Here is a 17,859-nt window from a genome sequence, read left to right on the forward strand (position 1 = left end):
CCGCCCACTCCTGTTGTTGCAGAGGCTGGATCCAGTCCCAGAGAGATGGGCTACACCCTGATCATAAATTTGTCATACTTACAGTCACACATTCATTCTTAACTGGTCTTAGCATTTCCAGTGTCAAGTGTTTAACAAAGCATATAGAAGACATGTAGGATAAGACATTGAAACACAAACTACATTTATTGGAAATTAGAAGCTTAAAAAAGAGAATTTATCTATGTTTATTGACTATTTATTACGTTTACAGCTATAGGACGGGCTGTGCATGGCACTTTTGTCACTCCATGGATGTTTTTGCAATTTATATGTAAAATATACATTGAGGCTTTTCCTAAAAATTTATTTCTAATAGATAAATATAGTTATTTGAATTTATGAGTCGACCAAAGCCAATGGCCATCAAAGGACTTTTCATCCTTGTTCTGAAGTTGGAGCCAGGTTTACATACTTTAGAGGTTTGTTCCAGTAATGTGGAACACATGATTAAATGCTACGTCTTCATGTTTAGTTTAGTCTGGGAATGTAAAGTAGATTGATGACCCGAGTGAGTTCAAATGGTAACAGAGGGCCAGAGATGTACACTGCTCCCTATATCCTCGATGAGCAGTGACATTTTAAACTGCGTGAGAAACATATATTAGAACAAAGAACTGAGAATGTGTATGGCGTTTTGTTTCGTGTTTCGTGCATGATATGTCCCAATGCAAGCATGTAAAGGGAAATGAGTGTGCCGTGTTGATATGCTCGGTTACGAAAGGAGACAAAGTAGTCCCTGTCCTGGAGGATGGTCTGAGAAGGTCCAACCCACTTTTCCAGTTTTTTTACTAGTTCTATGGTCAGCTGTGTCTCAGGCGGCACAAATAGATCCTAGAGGACAGGGAATGGCATTTGACCTGCAAGTTTCTAGATGACTATCTTTCTGTGGTCGTTCAGAAATCTATACCGGCCCACTGGCCTATTTGAGTCCAACACGCCTATATAGGCCAGATTACAGCGGGGAACTCGACCAACTTTTCCTTTAGTTTCAGCTTCTCTTCCTGCTCTGCCTTCGTCTTCTCCCCCCCCACCCGCCCTCTTTGACCTTCTCTCTTCTTCCTGTCCCTTCCCCCACACTAACCTACCCCCAACCTCTTTATTCCACTCGGGGTAGAAACACACCAAATGCAGCGAGACCACCAGGAACCGCCCACACCCCCCACGCTCTGAGGCCCTGTGCAAATTTAGGCAGTGTTGGCTGCTGCTGCTCTTTATTCCCACGATTATACAGATCGAAGCGGGAGCCCCATATGATTGTTTGCAACGATACACTATAAGAAGAAAAACTAAACATGTACTTGAACTGTGATCGAGTGGTTGAGATGCTGGATTCCCTTTGGGTTCCATGGCATTCTTGTCATGGTTTGCTCACCATGCTGCAGTATATGTTTACCTGCAAACACTGAGTGACTGTGTGTGCAGATATTCTGTGAGGACATGGAGGGAACTCAGCTTCCAAGCTGCACTTTAAAAAAGTGGAGATGGAAAAAAGCTGGAAACTAAACAGACTTAAACAAAACTTTTTGTTGTGAACTGAGGACACGACATAGTGCTGTGTGTGGTCACATATGTAGAAGATGACAGATGAAAGAATAGAAAAGAAGAAATAAGTAATGGAAAATTCGCTTTTTTGTGCTGTTCCATTACAAAACAATTAATTCAGACTGGCATTAGAAAGCGAAGTCACTGAATTGATAGCGTTTGTTTTATGTGAAAAATCATAAAAACTAAACTCACTAAAACAAAAGTTAATAATTTATGTAACGCTGCCTGTTGGTGTTTTTGAAGTCAGTGCTATGGTCAAACGAGACATGCATTGAGTATTTTCATAGATGTGAGAGAGGATTGGAGCCGAGATGCATTGTTTGGCCAAGATACCATTCATGCTGGTAATGGAGACTGTCAAAGTAAAGTTTTGAAAAAGTTAGTAATTAAAAAATCTTTAAGAATTTGAATTGCCGAAAATCTATGAAATGTAGACAGAGGTCTGGAACTAGGGGACTGTATTTATGGGGTAGGACTCGTTTGAACTTCCTCCTTTTCAGACATGATTTATTGAATTCAAAAATCATTTCTTAAAGTTCACTTGTTTGCTGTGCCTTTTTCTTATTTGCTATTGAAGTTTTTTGCATTTTTAAACTAAATATGTTTGAAATAAAAACTTGAACTATGTATTGTCCAGTGTTTCCAATAAATATCTTCTGTATTGAGGGGATGACTTTTCTTTTGTTGTTAAATTTAATACAAGAAGACTTGTTGCATCAAATATGTTAGATGTTACATCAGTTGTGTTTTTAAAAAGGTGACTGCGTTTATATCAGCACAGCAACAGGTTATGAAAGAAAACTAGGAAATAATCGAACAAGTTATAAATGTGTGAAGGTGATATTAATATATACTTTTAATAAATGTTAGAGAATAAAGTTAACACACTTCTTTGTGTAATCTATCAAATTTTAATTGCTTACATAAGCAAACTATTTGGAAATTTTTCAACTGTACTTTCAGTATAAAACGTAACTTTATCCCAATGTTAATAAAGCAAAAGTAAAGCAATAATCTGACAAATGTGTTAATGTGGTGTTATCCTGCTGCTGTTAATGGTTTATATCCTTTTGATTTGCATTAATGAAAGAAGGGGAAGTAACCAGACTTGTTTGTGTTACATGTGATATTTAAATGCTCTTCATAAGTGACGCTGCAGGCAAATTGAGTTGAAACACCAAACAGAAAAGTGATTATGTTTGTCAAACTTCTGCTCTAATGTAATTACAGTAACATATTTTCCAGCGATGAGCGGCGAGGGCCAATCAAGAACGAGTCCCGCAGGAAAACAAACGCTGCGATTGGATGAGACGCGTCCCCGGTTTCAAGGCGCCCCTGCGTGCTGTCGGGGGTCTGGCCAATGGCGGCGGGGGGGCGCCTCGAAACCGGTGGAATCCGAGCGGAGTGCGGAGGGAGCGAGTCTCCGGACTTCAACCGCTCAGCATGTGAACCGACGCGCCGCATGAAGTCAACTCGAGAAAACCGTGGAAATATGCGTCTTTTCATGTTTTAATTCGTCGTTAGTTTTGGTCAAAGTCACAGCCGAGAAGCCCCGGACGCGAGGGACTAACTCGGGTTCGCGTCGCGTCGAGAAAGCAGGAGTTAAAGTGCGGTTTTCCCCAGGCTGGCTGAGAGAGTGGACTGCTTGGAGTCACTTACAAAGACCATCAAGAAGTCATGACACGACGAACGTTCCACTTGGATTTATCTGCGTGAAATACGAGCTAAAGTCGAGCGGGGACCCCGCAACTCGGTGGGTTTGGACTACGGGCGCAGGGTCGGGACGTTTGCTGCAGGTTTTCGTCGCTTTTCAGCCGTTTTCAAGTCGCCCTACTTGGATCAAAGTTTTTTTCCCCTCTCCCTCCCCCCCTCCTCCTCAACTATGGCGGCGGCCAGGTCCACCACTGGCTCCGTTTCCCTGCGGATCATGTGGCTGCTGTGCGGGCTGTGCTTCGAACCCACCGCAACCCAACACTACAACAGCGAGAGTGGCATATCCATCCCGGAGCACGGGTTCTGTCAGCCCATCTCAATCCCGCTGTGCACCGACATCGCCTACAACCAGACAATCATGCCGAACCTCCTGGGCCACACGAACCAAGAGGACGCCGGGCTGGAGGTGCACCAGTTCTACCCGCTGGTGAAGGTCCAGTGCTCCGCGGATCTCAAGTTCTTCCTCTGCTCCATGTACGCGCCCGTCTGCACCGTGCTGGAGCAGGCCATCCCCCCATGTCGGTCCCTGTGCGAGCGTGCACGGCAGGGATGTGAAGCCCTGATGAACAAATTCGGCTTTCAGTGGCCGGAGCGGCTCCGCTGCGAGGCGTTCCCCGTCCACGGTGCCGGGGAGATCTGCGTGGGCCAGAACACATCCGAACCCAGCAGCCCACCCTCGCCGTCTTCTCCCAACGCGCTCGATCCAATGACCCTCCCCCCAAATCGACCGAACCAACGCCCGCCCACGTACAACCAGTACCACCAGTTTTCCTGCCCACTGCAGCTGGAGGTACCGTCCTATCTGGGTTACCGCTTCATGGGGGTCAAAGACTGCGGGGCCCCGTGTGAGCCCAATAAACCAACCGGGATCATGTACTTCCGAGACGACGAGGTGAAGTTCGGCCGCCTGTGGGTCGGTATCTGGTCCATCCTGTGCTGCGTGAGTACCCTCTTCACCGTGCTCACTTATTTAGTGGACATGCGGCGGTTCCGATATCCCGAGCGGCCCATCATCTTCCTGTCCGGCTGCTACTTCATGGTTGCGGTGGCCTACGCTGCTGGGTTCTTCCTGGAGGATAAAGTAGTCTGTGTGGATAAATTCAAGGATGAGGGCTACAGGACCGTGGCCCAGGGGACCAAGAAGGAGGGCTGCACCATCCTCTTCATGGTGCTGTACTTTTTTGGTATGGCCAGCTCCATCTGGTGGGTGATTTTGTCCCTGACGTGGTTCCTCTCCGCCGGGATGAAGTGGGGACATGAGGCGATAGAAGCCAACTCCCAGTACTTCCACCTGGCCGCATGGGCTGTCCCGGCCATCAAGACCATCACCATCCTCGCCATGGGTCAGGTGGACGGCGATGTCCTGACCGGGGTGTGCTTCGTCGGGATCTTCAACGTGGACGCCCTCCGCGGCTTCGTCCTGGCCCCGCTGTTCGTGTACCTGTTCATCGGCACGTCCTTCCTCCTGGCCGGCTTCGTGTCCCTGTTCCGCATCCGCACGATCATGAAGCACGACGGCACCAAGACTGAGAAGCTGGAGAAGCTGATGGTGCGGATCGGGGTGTTCAGCGTGCTCTACACGGTACCGGCCACCATCGTGATCGCCTGTTACTTCTACGAGCAGGCCTTCAGAGAGCACTGGGAGCGGACCTGGCACATGCAGACCTGCAAGCGCTTCGCCGTGCCCTGTCCGGTCCACAACTTCGCCCCCATGACCCCGGACTTCACCGTGTTCATGATCAAGTACCTGATGACCATGATAGTCGGGATCACCTCGGGGTTCTGGGTCTGGTCCGGGAAGACCCTCCAGTCCTGGCGGAGGTTCTACAAGCGCCTGAGCAACGGGAGCCACGGGGAGACAACGGTGTAGGAAGGATGGACAGGCACAGGGCCTGGGAGTTATGGATCTAACAACCACGATGACAAAAAAAATAGCTTTCTTTTTTTAAATTGCTATTTTCGACATGTTTTCTTTGGACCGGATTTCTGTGTTATCGGATCCTGGCACCAGTTCATGTTGTTGGACTCAAACAAACTCTGATATTCGGTAGAAGTTGGATGAATTTTCAATATATTTCATTTTTTTCTCTTTTTTTTTTTTTTTATTGTCGTCATCAGACAGCCCTCCCTCCTGGCTTTTGCATATTTTTGGATTATAGAACTGGTTTCAATGGCCGCACCGGTCCCTGAACTGTGACGTCAGACTGGCGAAGTTACTTTTAATATGAATTTCCCTTACTTATTATTGATTATATCCTTGATATTACAATTTGAATGTACTTCCTGTCTACTCTGGTGAGCGTAAAGGAAAAGACTGATGGGTCATGCAGTGTGGCAGTCTGTCCATGCTGCAGCAGAAAGGTCACACAGTGGGTTTGATCCCTACAGCAGCCACACACTGTGACTTCATTCATCAGGGGAGCTGGGACCATACCATGTAGATTATAAAGTAGCCTACTCTGCTGTTAGCTAAGGACTGAAATGCTTTAATGCTGTTAAATATTGCAGAGTACAATCTGACCGGTTTTTAATCTGAGGAATAATGCATTGACCTATCTTGTGCCAAATGGTTGCCCAGAGATCCAAACTCCTTTTTTCCCCTCCATTTTCTACTTTTTTTTTATTTGTAAATTTTCAGACTGAATATTTGCTTGTGTATTGAATGTTCAATCTGAAGCTGAATGAAGTTATGTATTGGTTTGCACAGCTTAAGGTTACAAGTGTTAAAAAAGACTGATTCACCGCAGGATGACCCGAATATAAAGAGACCACACATGTGCACACACACACTCAAACACACAAGCAGAGGCTTCCACTCTCTGTAATGGAGACACAACTGCTCATTGTTGGTCTCTGTGTGTGGTCTCCCATCAAAAAGGCTTTTTAAGCTCTTAAGGCATCCGAAGCACCGTTTCAAGGATCCAACTATAATCCTTCAGAGTTAAAACGGTTCGCTGCGCATTTTCCATGTTACTTTATCCCGGATAAAGATGACTGTACACAGTCACACCTGCATTTCGGCCCACTGTTACTGAATCCACCTTATTTTAATGTTATTTCACTCCGAAGTGTTGAATGGTTTTCACAAACAGACTTTTTTTAATGAATCATTATTTTAGTGTCTGCACACATGCACACAAGTATTTTCTCTCCATGTAAAAACCCAGTCCTGTGTGGGGGTATTTTGTGTTTGGAGAAAGCACAGTGGTGACCAACGACGCAGCGGAGGTTGATTTTTACAACTCATCTGCTTTCTTTTATTGGTAAAAACTGAACGTTCATGTCACCTCAATTAGTTAACAAGCTAATGCCAAAACTATTTCTAAAGTTGCTGTAAAGCTTTTTATAGAAGAGCAGGAATTCTCTCCACTAAATGCCTTTACCATTGAAATAGCACAACCCAGAGATGTAGGTCAGGATTGAACGTCGTTCATTCATTTTCTGTAACCCGAGTAGCGTTGGGAATTTCAATGGAAACTCCAGTAGAAAATGTACTCCATTGTTGAACGCAGCACATTTGAATGGAATCATAAAATCAGAAGGAAGCTTGTGTTTTGAAACCCAAGCAGAAAAAATGTGTTTTTAAGTAAAGGCTGTCGGCTGTAAAACGGGATATGATTTCCAGAAGCTTTTGATTCACGCACGTCACATTTTCTCTACATGCATCACACAGTGATGTAAATGGTGGAAATATCCTGCAACAGTTTGACCTTTATAGACTTGGTACTCTACTCGTTTTTAATCTCTAAAGCTGTGTCTCATATCCACACATACTAACACAAGAAACACACTATGTACCAATCATCATAGTGTTAAAGCAGTCTGTATACAAGGAATGTCACTTTTCCCATGTGGATGTACTTACATACCTCAAACCCTGGTTAAAATTAGCATGGAGGATCTGTCTGTCCTCCATCATGCTTCTACCTAAGAAGGCAAACACATTGTGTGCGCTGAGATCTTCCATTGTCAACGATACCAGACTGACCTGTTTGTGATGTGCTAGTTTTCAGAAGGAATATGAGTGTGTTTGTGTGTATTTTTATCAGAACATATGCAACCTACCAAGTAAACGCAGACTGTTTTTGTAAAGGCATATTGTATTTATGGGGATACTCATGTGTTTTTGTCTTTTTTACCTGTTTTTTATCGATAAGCCTGTTGTACGTGTACAGTTTGAATAAAAGCGATAAGGTTTGTAATTTGTGTCAGCACATGCCTGGTATTTGTTTTTAAATGGATGTGGCAGCACACAAGCAGGGATTCACCTTCATATCTCACCTAACATTGCCTGTAAGGTTTTTCTGAACACCTTAGCTGAGCTGGCCCTTTATTTCTTGCTCTAACCACCTAAACGTTAAGGCATGTCAGCAGAAATTCTTTTCATGCATAGTCAGAACACATGATCTGAACACATTAGCAAAGACACAGGAAAGCTTGTGAGGCAGTGAAGAAGGGAATGTGGTCGCTGTGTGAACCACACAATTCTTCCTAGAAATGTAATAAGTCAAAATTACACCAGGATTTGTGTTGTTTCCCTTACACAACAACATCCATAGCATTACTGCTTTTAGCACATGGCAACAAGGAAATATAAGAAAAAATGAAAAACACAATTTAAGTAGCTGAGAGCAGTTCTTTGCTGTGGTGTTGGCCAAAATTGCCTCAACTCAGAGCAACACAACTTTCTGCCAACAGCCCCCCCCCCCCCCAGTTTATTAAGAAAAGAAATCCGGATGTGTCTGAATTTACTGGATTAGTTTGTGATCTTACAGCGCCCTCTACAGACAGACACACACAAGCACACAAACGGAAGAGGAGAAATCTCTTTCAAAGGTTCAGAGTCTAGGATTTAGTGACATCTACTGGTGAAGTTGCAGGTTCCAGCTGAATACCTCTCACACCCCCTCCCCTTTCAGACATGAGAGAGAACATGTCGTGGTCTTCAGTTTTCATAAAAACTCAAAAAGGTGTTTAGTTTGCCCAGTCTGGGCTACTGTAAAAACATGGCGGCCTCTGTAGAGAGGCAATGCTTACGATGTTAATATAAAGTATGTAATACAAAGAGCTCATTCTGGGGTAAAGAAAACAACAATTCATACAATTGAGTTGATACACACTTGTGAAAACATCAGTAAGATATATTACATTTAATTTCTGCCAATAGCTCCCTTTCACCTAAATCTAACACACTGAACCTTTAATGGTGAAGAGGCCTGAGAACACATCTTTTTCCTGCAAATTAAATGTATAAAAGCATAGAAAACTGATGCACTGATCTACATTGATGCAGAAGCACCTGTTTAAAACTGCTAAGGGTCATAAAAGCTAGACATTACACATAATACCAGTGAAAACCTGAAGATCCTTAATACTAATTAGCCTTCATGCTAAATGCCTTTGTTAATTAATAATGCTGCCCTGTAGACCTTGTGAATATCTAACCTTCCTGTCTGATCCAGTTTGGTATGAAATAAGAAATCCCAGAGCGCCATCTTCTGGTTGAGATAAGTAGGTGCCTGCAAGAAGAAGAATCCCAACTTTTCTTCTCTGCATTTGGAGAAATGTGATGTTTCTTTAATATGTAAATTATCCTTATTTTGACCCCAATGTGCTACTACATGCAGTTGTCTGCTGGACTGCAGCTTTATGACACAAAGTTGACTTTACACTTTGACATCAACTTTACAGTTTTCTCCATTCATTAAATACACTGTTTAAAAACAGCAGATCAAATTTTGAGAATAGCCAACTCAGTGTTTGCCCCAAATTGTGTTATTTATATAATTAAATAATAATAACTTTATTTGTATAGCATTTATCTAATCAAGGTGACAAATTGCTTTAAACAAATCCATGTAATTAATTTAATAAAAGGTATTTAGTTCAGTTCAATTTTAAGTGCCAAATTATAACATACAGTAATAAGGTCAAGACCTTAAATTCCTAGAGCGACCCAACAGGTCCCACAATGAGCAAGCACTATGGCGACTGTGGAGAGAAAAAATACACATAGTAATTATGTATCAAGAAAGTAACATGAAAGTGCCCCAAATAAAAAACCTCACCCAAGACAGTAAAAGCAAGTATTTTTATGAAGTACATCAAATCAAAAGTTGACAACTATCACCAACAACTGCAAAACATATCATTTTCGTCCTGACACAATAGATTAAATTGTATTACAGAAATCTGTGCACTGTGTTTTCTAACTGGGTAAAAAGAGGATGTCATATTTCAGTTGAATATAAAGTTTGGATCACTGCATCACTGCATTTTCAGTTTTTGAACACATGGAAAAAACCTGACCTCCGGTGGCCACAGCTAGAAATGCATACAATGATCTGATAATTTGCTTTAACTGCCCTGTTCTGACCTATGACTATGGTCATGTATGACTATTAGATAATACATTTTATGCTACATTGATTTTAACCAAAGGTCTCCCATCTGTATTTTTGACATTTCTGTTTTAGGCCACTCAACAGAAGACATAATAGAAGTCACTTTATTGGACCTAAAAAGAACATAAGCATACAGTGATGTGCTGACAATGATTTCATCCACAGATGAATAATAAAGAAAGACTGCAGCCTCTGGTCCACTGTGTGTTGTCCACACACATAGAAACTGAATATAGTATAAAGAAATGTGTTTTACATATATAATCAATGAAATAAGTCAAGCTGCCCAGATACGATTTGTCAGTAGAAACTGGATGATACATTTATTTAGAGGAAGAAAAGCAGATAAACATGATGAATAGAATAGAAATTTGTTTAATTAAATTTTCTACAGTTCCTTTGATTGTGAAATGTAAAAATATATTTGATTTAGTAAATATGGATGATAGGTGAAGATTGAGTTGACGTTCACAAATGACATTAGCTAGTTATCAGGTTAGTTTATAGATAAGTAACAGTTCTGTAAGTGGAAGTTAATTTTTTATTTCTGTTTGTCCTCACTTTGTCCACATGTATTTTTGTATGTGTATTAACAACAGAATAGGTATGTGCTTGCAAACTAAGGGTGTCCAAATGCACTGGCAAGACAGAAATAAAAATTATTATTATTATTAGTAGTAGTAGGAGAGAGCGGGGTAATGTGGGACATTTTTTACATTTGCTCCCCTCTAGGCGAGCTAAAATGATATATCAGTAAAATGTACACATTTCCCATTAATTCAGGATGTTTTCTAGCAATGGAAATGATCAGAATGTCTTCAGGACAAAGGGCTGTGAAAATAAGATTGTTTTTAAAAAAGTGGTCTTGTGTCCCACTTTACCCCAGCTACGGGGTAAAGTGGTCCACTTACTTTTTCCACTTTAAAACTACCATAACAACACATGTCGTAATAGTTAAAATCCCGACAGCTAGATTGACAACCACTCATATCGGACTAGTAACAGAATCATGGGGATTGGTCAATTAGGCACATTTATGATTATTATGATTCATGTGATCTCTTGCACACCCTAGCTAGCCTGCACATTGTTTCTCTGTCCAATTGTTAGGGACAGGGATATTGATTTTCTCTGCGTATTCAAATGCCAGTTCACGGCACTTAACTGGAGCAAGGCCATGGAACTGGTCAGCTAGTTGTTTCAAGTGTTTTGGCCAGCTCCTCCATCTCATCTGTGAATATTCTCTTTACCTCAGCTACTGCACCCCAGGCTACTGATTTTACTTTCCCTTTCTCTTTTTTCTTTATGAATCTTTTGAGGGTTGTCTTATCAATATTTCTATCCCTTCCAGCTTTTCTTAAGGACTTCTTTCCTTGCATGACCTCAGCGGCTGCACTCTCCATCTCTGCGAGGGGTGTTTGGCCCCAGGTTGTCTTTCTGGTGTAGTTTCTTGGCATGATGGCTTTCTACAATGTTTATGATATTTAAAAAAAAACATATGTAATGTAATATAACACTAAAATATGTTTAAGACTAAACTTAACTTGTGCTTCATGGTGGGGTAAAGTGAGACAGTGTCCCACTTTACCCAACAGCATTTGTCCCACTTTACCCCACAGCCACTGTTTTAGAAAAACAACATCTCTAAGCATTCAGGCTAATCTTCAGCTAGCATCAATCACATGGTTTTATATGTTGGAAGTTCATCAACATGTATGATATAATTTTTTCTACCTGAATCAATTTGTTTTGACACAACAGTTGATTCATTGAACCTACTGAATTTAGCAGAATTCCTCTTTTGGGAAATGCTCATCACAAATTTCACTAAATGTTATTGCATATCTGGAAAGAGCTGGTCAGGTATATAGAAAACTGCCCGTGTCTACCTATCGAGTGTACCTACCTAACTCCTGTTTTGTCCGATCTAACAAAGAAGGAAGGAAAAGAAATATTTAACACAACATATTTAAATTTGGATTGGTAAACTAGAATAAGATGGGACTTGGAGGCTTCCCAATGGAAGTTAAATCATAATGAAACTTTGGTGACAGGAAGGGTTCCGTACATGGGAGCGAAAGTGTTCAAAGTTAGAGAGTTAGAGGATGTTGTGAGGAGGTTGTAAAAGGTCAAAGATGCAGAGGGATGTACGTATTTTTGGTTAATGTGATGAGGCCTGTGTTTGTGTCCTAGACCATCCGGCCTACAGGATGTCCCAGGAGAGCTGCATTCTCGATCAGGGTTAAAATCGCTATTGTCTAAAATTGTTTGCAAAAACCAAATGTACATGCTTCTTTGACTGCTGTATCGTGTGGTATTATTTGTACTGTAATGTCAGATAAAACACCGGATATAAAAACTGTTAATGCAATCCTCCTTTAAAAAAAAATCTGTTCTCAGCAGTGGACAGTGGAGCCAAATGAGGGAGCTGATTAATAAAATCGTGAGAAGAAAGAGGGTTGAAAGGAAGAGGATGAGGTGGTGAAAGTGCAGGAAAGGAGCAAAGAAAGACAAAAAGGAATGCTACAAAGAAAAAGAGATAATCTGAATACTAAAGAGTTTCAGAGGTCTTTACTGAGCTTAGCATATGTGTTACATATTGAACACATCCATATGTAACACCATGAGGATGAATTGGAGAAATTACTGAGTCAGGACTATACTAACTGTCAACAATTGCCCCAATACATCCCTGTAACACCAGAGGAGCAATCACATAACAACACCTTGTATGATGTGTTTTGTGTACCGCCCCCCCCCCCCCCCCTCCAATCAGCATAGTGATGAGTAGATAATGAGTGAATTATAGTTATTGGGTGAAAGATCCCTTTAAGTCATTGTTATTTTATCATCCTGTGCTGTTCAAAGATGTCAAAACATACAAAGCATTGTGACTAATCATAATGGCTGTTTGTTTGGATTTATTCATGAAGGGATTTGAGACATAGTCTGAAAAACATGATATAAACTATCCCATGATTAAAATGTAAACAATAGCATGATGCATTCAGGTATCACTTTGTGACATCAGTCTTTGACCCATCCAGTGTCTAAGTGGCAAACAAACTCATTAAAAGTTTGGTCTTTTGGGTAAACCATGGCCGGAGACACTAAGGGGCATCAACCAACACATTTCCCCTGAGAGGGCCTGATGTGCTCCGTCCACACACGAGACTACTGTGTTATTGATGAAATAGCAGCTGATGTAACTCTCATCAATCTTGATGCAAGTACAGAGTAAGCATGATGATTAGGCCTCGGCGTCATTAGTCCACTGGACCTTTTTATCCCCTTGACATTAATTTATGGCCTGAGACATGAGGTCTCCATGCAAATGCAACTGTACACAAACACCCTTTACACGGAGAGATGGTCACTGGTGTTAGAGACTGGAAACAAAGTCCCAGACACACAAATTACCTATGTTTTCTGTGTTTTGATATCTGGTATTTAGACATTAAATACTTCATATTGAAAAGCCACAGGCCAAAAATGAAATATTTGCCCTTCTATATGCAGTAAACAGTACTGATTAGTATCAGTAGCCTGAACATTGCAACAGGGTAGACAGCGCAGACATTTTCCTCAGGCACCCGAATCAGTTGATCTAAAGCAACATTAATTTAGTGAGAAAAACCTTCAATCCTATGATCTAATTTACAGGAAGCTGCAACGACAAGGTCAAAAAACCAATGAGGCCCCAGTCCACTCACATTCTGCCAAAAGCTTTTAGAAGTTTGGTTTGATATCGGGCCCCCCAGGATCCTTTAGCCTGGGGCCCCCAAAGTTCCTCAAAATGCTATCTGACAAAGCTACTATTTTTAAATTGCCAGCTAAACTCTTGTGACAGTGCTGATCTTATCATAGAAATTAGTCCACTATAAAGGAATTTCACCAATTCCTATTTTATCTTTATTATATATTCTGTCAGTTCATGGTACCATGAATTAACCCAGTTAGTTTACTGTCTGGTGAACTAAGAGTAAAAGTGGTCAGTGTCACGTTCTGGCAACAGCTCCGCATACAACAGTGGATTTTTTTGATTTTCGGCACTTTGTCATATAGTAAACTCTATTTATTTGGCACATTTTATGGAGGAAATGCACTTTTTACCATGTCAAGCTTCTCTGAAAAGGTCCAGTTGTACCTGCACCCAGGTTCAGGCATTTAAAGCTGCTATGCAGAAACACAACAGCAATATTATGTTGATATCTGAAATTCAATGTCTGACTAGCTTCAATATTATTTCAATTTCACCAAGGGCCTTAAAAGTGTCTGACTATGAAGCTATTTACCTGAATACTACATTATACATTAAACCTATAATCTCACTGAGACAAAATGAATGGAAAGATCCTAAGTCTAGTGCAATCAAGGTCTCCTGCTGCCTTTATATCCAAGAAGAGTAATTGGCCTCCTAGACTCATCTCTCCCAATTTACCCTCCTTGGTACAGCTGGAGATGCTCTCTGAGGCACCTCCACACCCACATATCCCCCCATCATCAAACTCAAAACAGGCAGCGATGCGGCCTGACCTACCCGCCCCCCTCCACATGAGGCTGGGAGAGGAAGCTGGCCTACAGGCAGGGCTGAGCAGGTTGGTGCAGCCATCGACAAAGGACAAGAACCAGGGGCTGGCATCGGGCCTGGAAGCCCACTCTGTCGACGTCACCTCAGTCCCCCCAAGCAACGCCTGAGCTTCTCCCGCCAGCGTTGTATCTTAGAGGGGGATGGCGATGAAGGAGGATGGAGGAGACAGATGAGACACAGACCCTGACCTAGCAATGTGATGTTCCAGCAGCTGAGTCCGCTGCTACACCTGTGCCTGGAGGGCCTCCAACTGCCGTCTCCTCCCCGGCGCTTGCTCGCTTTGCATAGCCACGATTCCTCAACCATTTGGGCCAGAGCAGCCACTTATTGAAGTTCAGAAGAAAACTGGAGCACAAACTGGAGGACAACAACAGCAGTGACGTCTGGAGTGGGATGAAGGAGATCACTGGTTTCAAGAGGAGAGATGGGGGAGCAGCTGGGGATGAACGACGTGCGAACGAGCTGAACACGTTCTTCAATAGGTTCAACCCCAACCCCCCCACCCCCAGCGGACCCTCCGCTGACTCTACGACTGCGTCTCTGAGCAACAACCCCCCACCTCCCCCCATCACCCCCTGCCCCCCACCACCCCAGTCACCATCTCCCCACACCCCCCCGCTGGCCTTTACCACAGACCTTCTCACACCTCCCACCCCCAGGACATCCTCACATCCCCCACAGCCCCCCACCACCTCCTGCAACACAAACATCTCTGCACCACCCTCAAACCCACCACTGACATCCCCCACCCCCCTGTCTGGACTCCACATCACAGCCAGCCAGGTGAGGAGAGAGCTGGAGAGGCTCAAACCGAGGAAAGCTGCGGGGCCGGACCGCATCAGCCCTCGTGTGCTGAAGGCATGTTCCAACCAGCTCTGTGGAGTTCTCCAGCACCTCTTCAACCTGAGCCTACACCTTCAGAGAGTGCCAGTGCTCTGGAAAACATCCTGCCTGGTCCCAGTGCCCAAAAAAGGACGTCCTGCTGCACTGGAGGACTACAGGCCGGTGGCACTGACCTCTCACATCATGAAGGTCATGGAAAGACTGGTCCTGGCCCACCTCAGACCGCTGGTGGGCCCATCACAAGACCCCCTTCAGTTTGCATATCAGCCCCATGTTGGGGTTGATGATGCAATCATCTACCTGCTGCAGAAGGCTTACTCCTCCCTGGACAGACCCAACACCTCAGTCCGGATCATGTTTTTCGACTTCTCCAGCGCCTTCAACACCATCCAGCCCAGACTGCTGAAGGCCAAACTGGAGGGCACGCAGGTGAGTGCTCCCCTCATCGCTTGGGTCGATGACTATCTGACGGGTAGACCACAGTTTGTGAGATTACAGAACTGTGTGTCTGATCGTCTGATCAGTAACATCGGGGCCCCCCAGGGAACTGTGCTGTCCCCCTTCCTCTTCACCACATACACTGCTGACTTTAAGCACTGCACAGAGACATGTCATCTGCAGAAGTTCTCTGATGACACGGCCATTGTGGGGTGTGTTGAGGGCGGAGGGGAGGCTGAGTACAGGGACCTGGTTGACCGCTTTGTGAAGTGGTGTGGGGAGAACCGCATGCAGCTCAACGTGGCGAAGACGAGGGAGATGGTGGTGGATTTCAGGAGGAACAAGCCCCTGCCCTCTCCTGTCTGCATCGGTGGGACGAATGTGGAGGTGGTCCCTGCATACAAGTACCTGGGTGTCACACTAGACAATAAACTGGACTGGTCCACCAACACAGAGGCCGTCTACAAGAAGGGCCTGAGCCGGCTTTATTTCCTGAGGAGGCTCAGGTCCTTCAACGTCTGCAACAAGATGCTGCAGATGTTTTATAAGTCTGTTGTGGCGAGCACTATCTTCTTTGCTGTGGTGTCCTGGGGTGCGGGCATCAAGGCTAAGGACGCCAACAAACTGAAAAAACTGATTAGGAAGGCAGAGTCTGTGGTTGGCTCTAAGCTTGTCACCCTGGAGGAGGTGGTGGAGGACAGGATGCTGGCAAAACTGCTGGCAATCATGGACAATACCTCTCACCCCCTCCACAAAACACTGGACAAGCTAAGGAGCAGCTTCAGCCACAGACTCATTCAACCCCGCTGCTCTAAGGAACGATACAGGAAGTCGTTCCTCCCAACCGCAATAAGACTATACAACTCCTCTACCTCTGTCAGAGCCACCATCACAGAACTGATCTAAATATACCTGTCTCAATTCATCATTTCATACAATAATATTGTCTTTTGCACACTCTGTCTACATATTCTTACACTCACAGTATATTATATTATCTATTGTATCGCCAAATACTTATATTGATACCCGTACTATATATCATATATTATATCATACTCTTTGTATATTCTTTGTATATATAAGTCTATATACACATATTTTATTTATACATGTGTACATGTTATTATTATTATATTTTACTATTATTATTATTATATATACTGTTGCTGCTATTATTACTATATACTGCTATTATATTGGTATAATTACTATCATATATAAATATATATTATATACTATATATACTGTACTATCTTTTATATACTGTCTAACAATAACATTACCATCATATCATCAGTACTATTACCATCATCTGCCACTGCACCTTATCTACCTATTTTATCTTTGGTTTCTGTTTTTATTCTTTCTACCGCAATATTTTATATTTTATATTTTATATTTTATTCTATTGTATTGTATTTTATTGTATTCAAATGTACCGGCTGCTATGACGACTTAATTTCCCCTCGGGGATGAATAAAGTAATCTATCTATCTATCTATCTATCTATCTATTGGAGGTGCTGTGATTCTGAACATTTGCCGGCTATGTTGGGCCCCACGTTGGGCGCCACTTTGGCAAGGGTCTTGCAACAACAGCCAGACACGAACCACTTACTTTTTGGCATATTTTATTGATTGACACAGAAGCATGCTCTCCTGCTGCCTTTATATCCAGGGAGAGCAATTGATCAACTGGACTCAGCGGTGCCAATTGACCCTCCCTGGTACATGCCCACAGTTTATATAGTTTAACAATGATCAATGCAACAACTGTGAATGTGTTTTCCTTATCGACACAGGCACAAACAACCAATTAAAGTCTCATTCACACCAACAGACAATTTAGAGTCTCGAATCAAACTGATGACCTTTCTGCTGTGATGCGTCAGTTCAATCTTTAAACTGAATGACACACTCATCAGCCTCAGCGGTAGCTTGTTTTCATGTGCTCAGATTTTTTCTTCATTTTTAGGTGCCAATTAAAGGGTAAAAAATATTTGTTAGTTGTATTTTGATATACTCTCTTAAAATCAAAAAACTGTAAAACTGCAGCTGTCAATTTGTGTGAAAAATGGGAAATAAGCTTGAAAAAAAGGCATTTCATTAGACAGCATGTCATTGAAATGCTCATTAAGACACTAGGTTTCCTCAGCTCGATGTGACGTCAACACTCTAACTCTCTTCCATACGCCTACATGTATTAGGGGCTGTCCCCTATGAAACATAAATTTGTGTGCAACACCAAAGCGACTGAACATACAGAATACTGACGGACAAC

General features: G+C 42.9%; 1 protein-coding gene across 1 annotated transcript; it reads left to right on the top strand.

Annotated features, from left to right (window-relative positions):
- The first annotated feature begins 2,986 nt into the window (after positions 1–2,986).
- LOC128456007 (frizzled-7-A) lies at positions 2,987–7,502 on the top strand. Its single transcript, XM_053440017.1, has one exon. The coding sequence runs from the start codon at positions 3,470–3,472 to the stop codon at positions 5,168–5,170; it is 1,701 nt and encodes a 566-aa protein (XP_053295992.1). The 5' UTR covers positions 2,987–3,469; the 3' UTR covers positions 5,171–7,502.
- The last annotated feature ends 10,357 nt before the right edge of the window (positions 7,503–17,859 follow it).

The sequence above is a fragment of the Pleuronectes platessa genome, chromosome 14, assembly GCF_947347685.1.
Source record: "Pleuronectes platessa chromosome 14, fPlePla1.1, whole genome shotgun sequence".
Lineage (NCBI taxonomy): Eukaryota > Metazoa > Chordata > Actinopteri > Pleuronectiformes > Pleuronectidae > Pleuronectes > Pleuronectes platessa.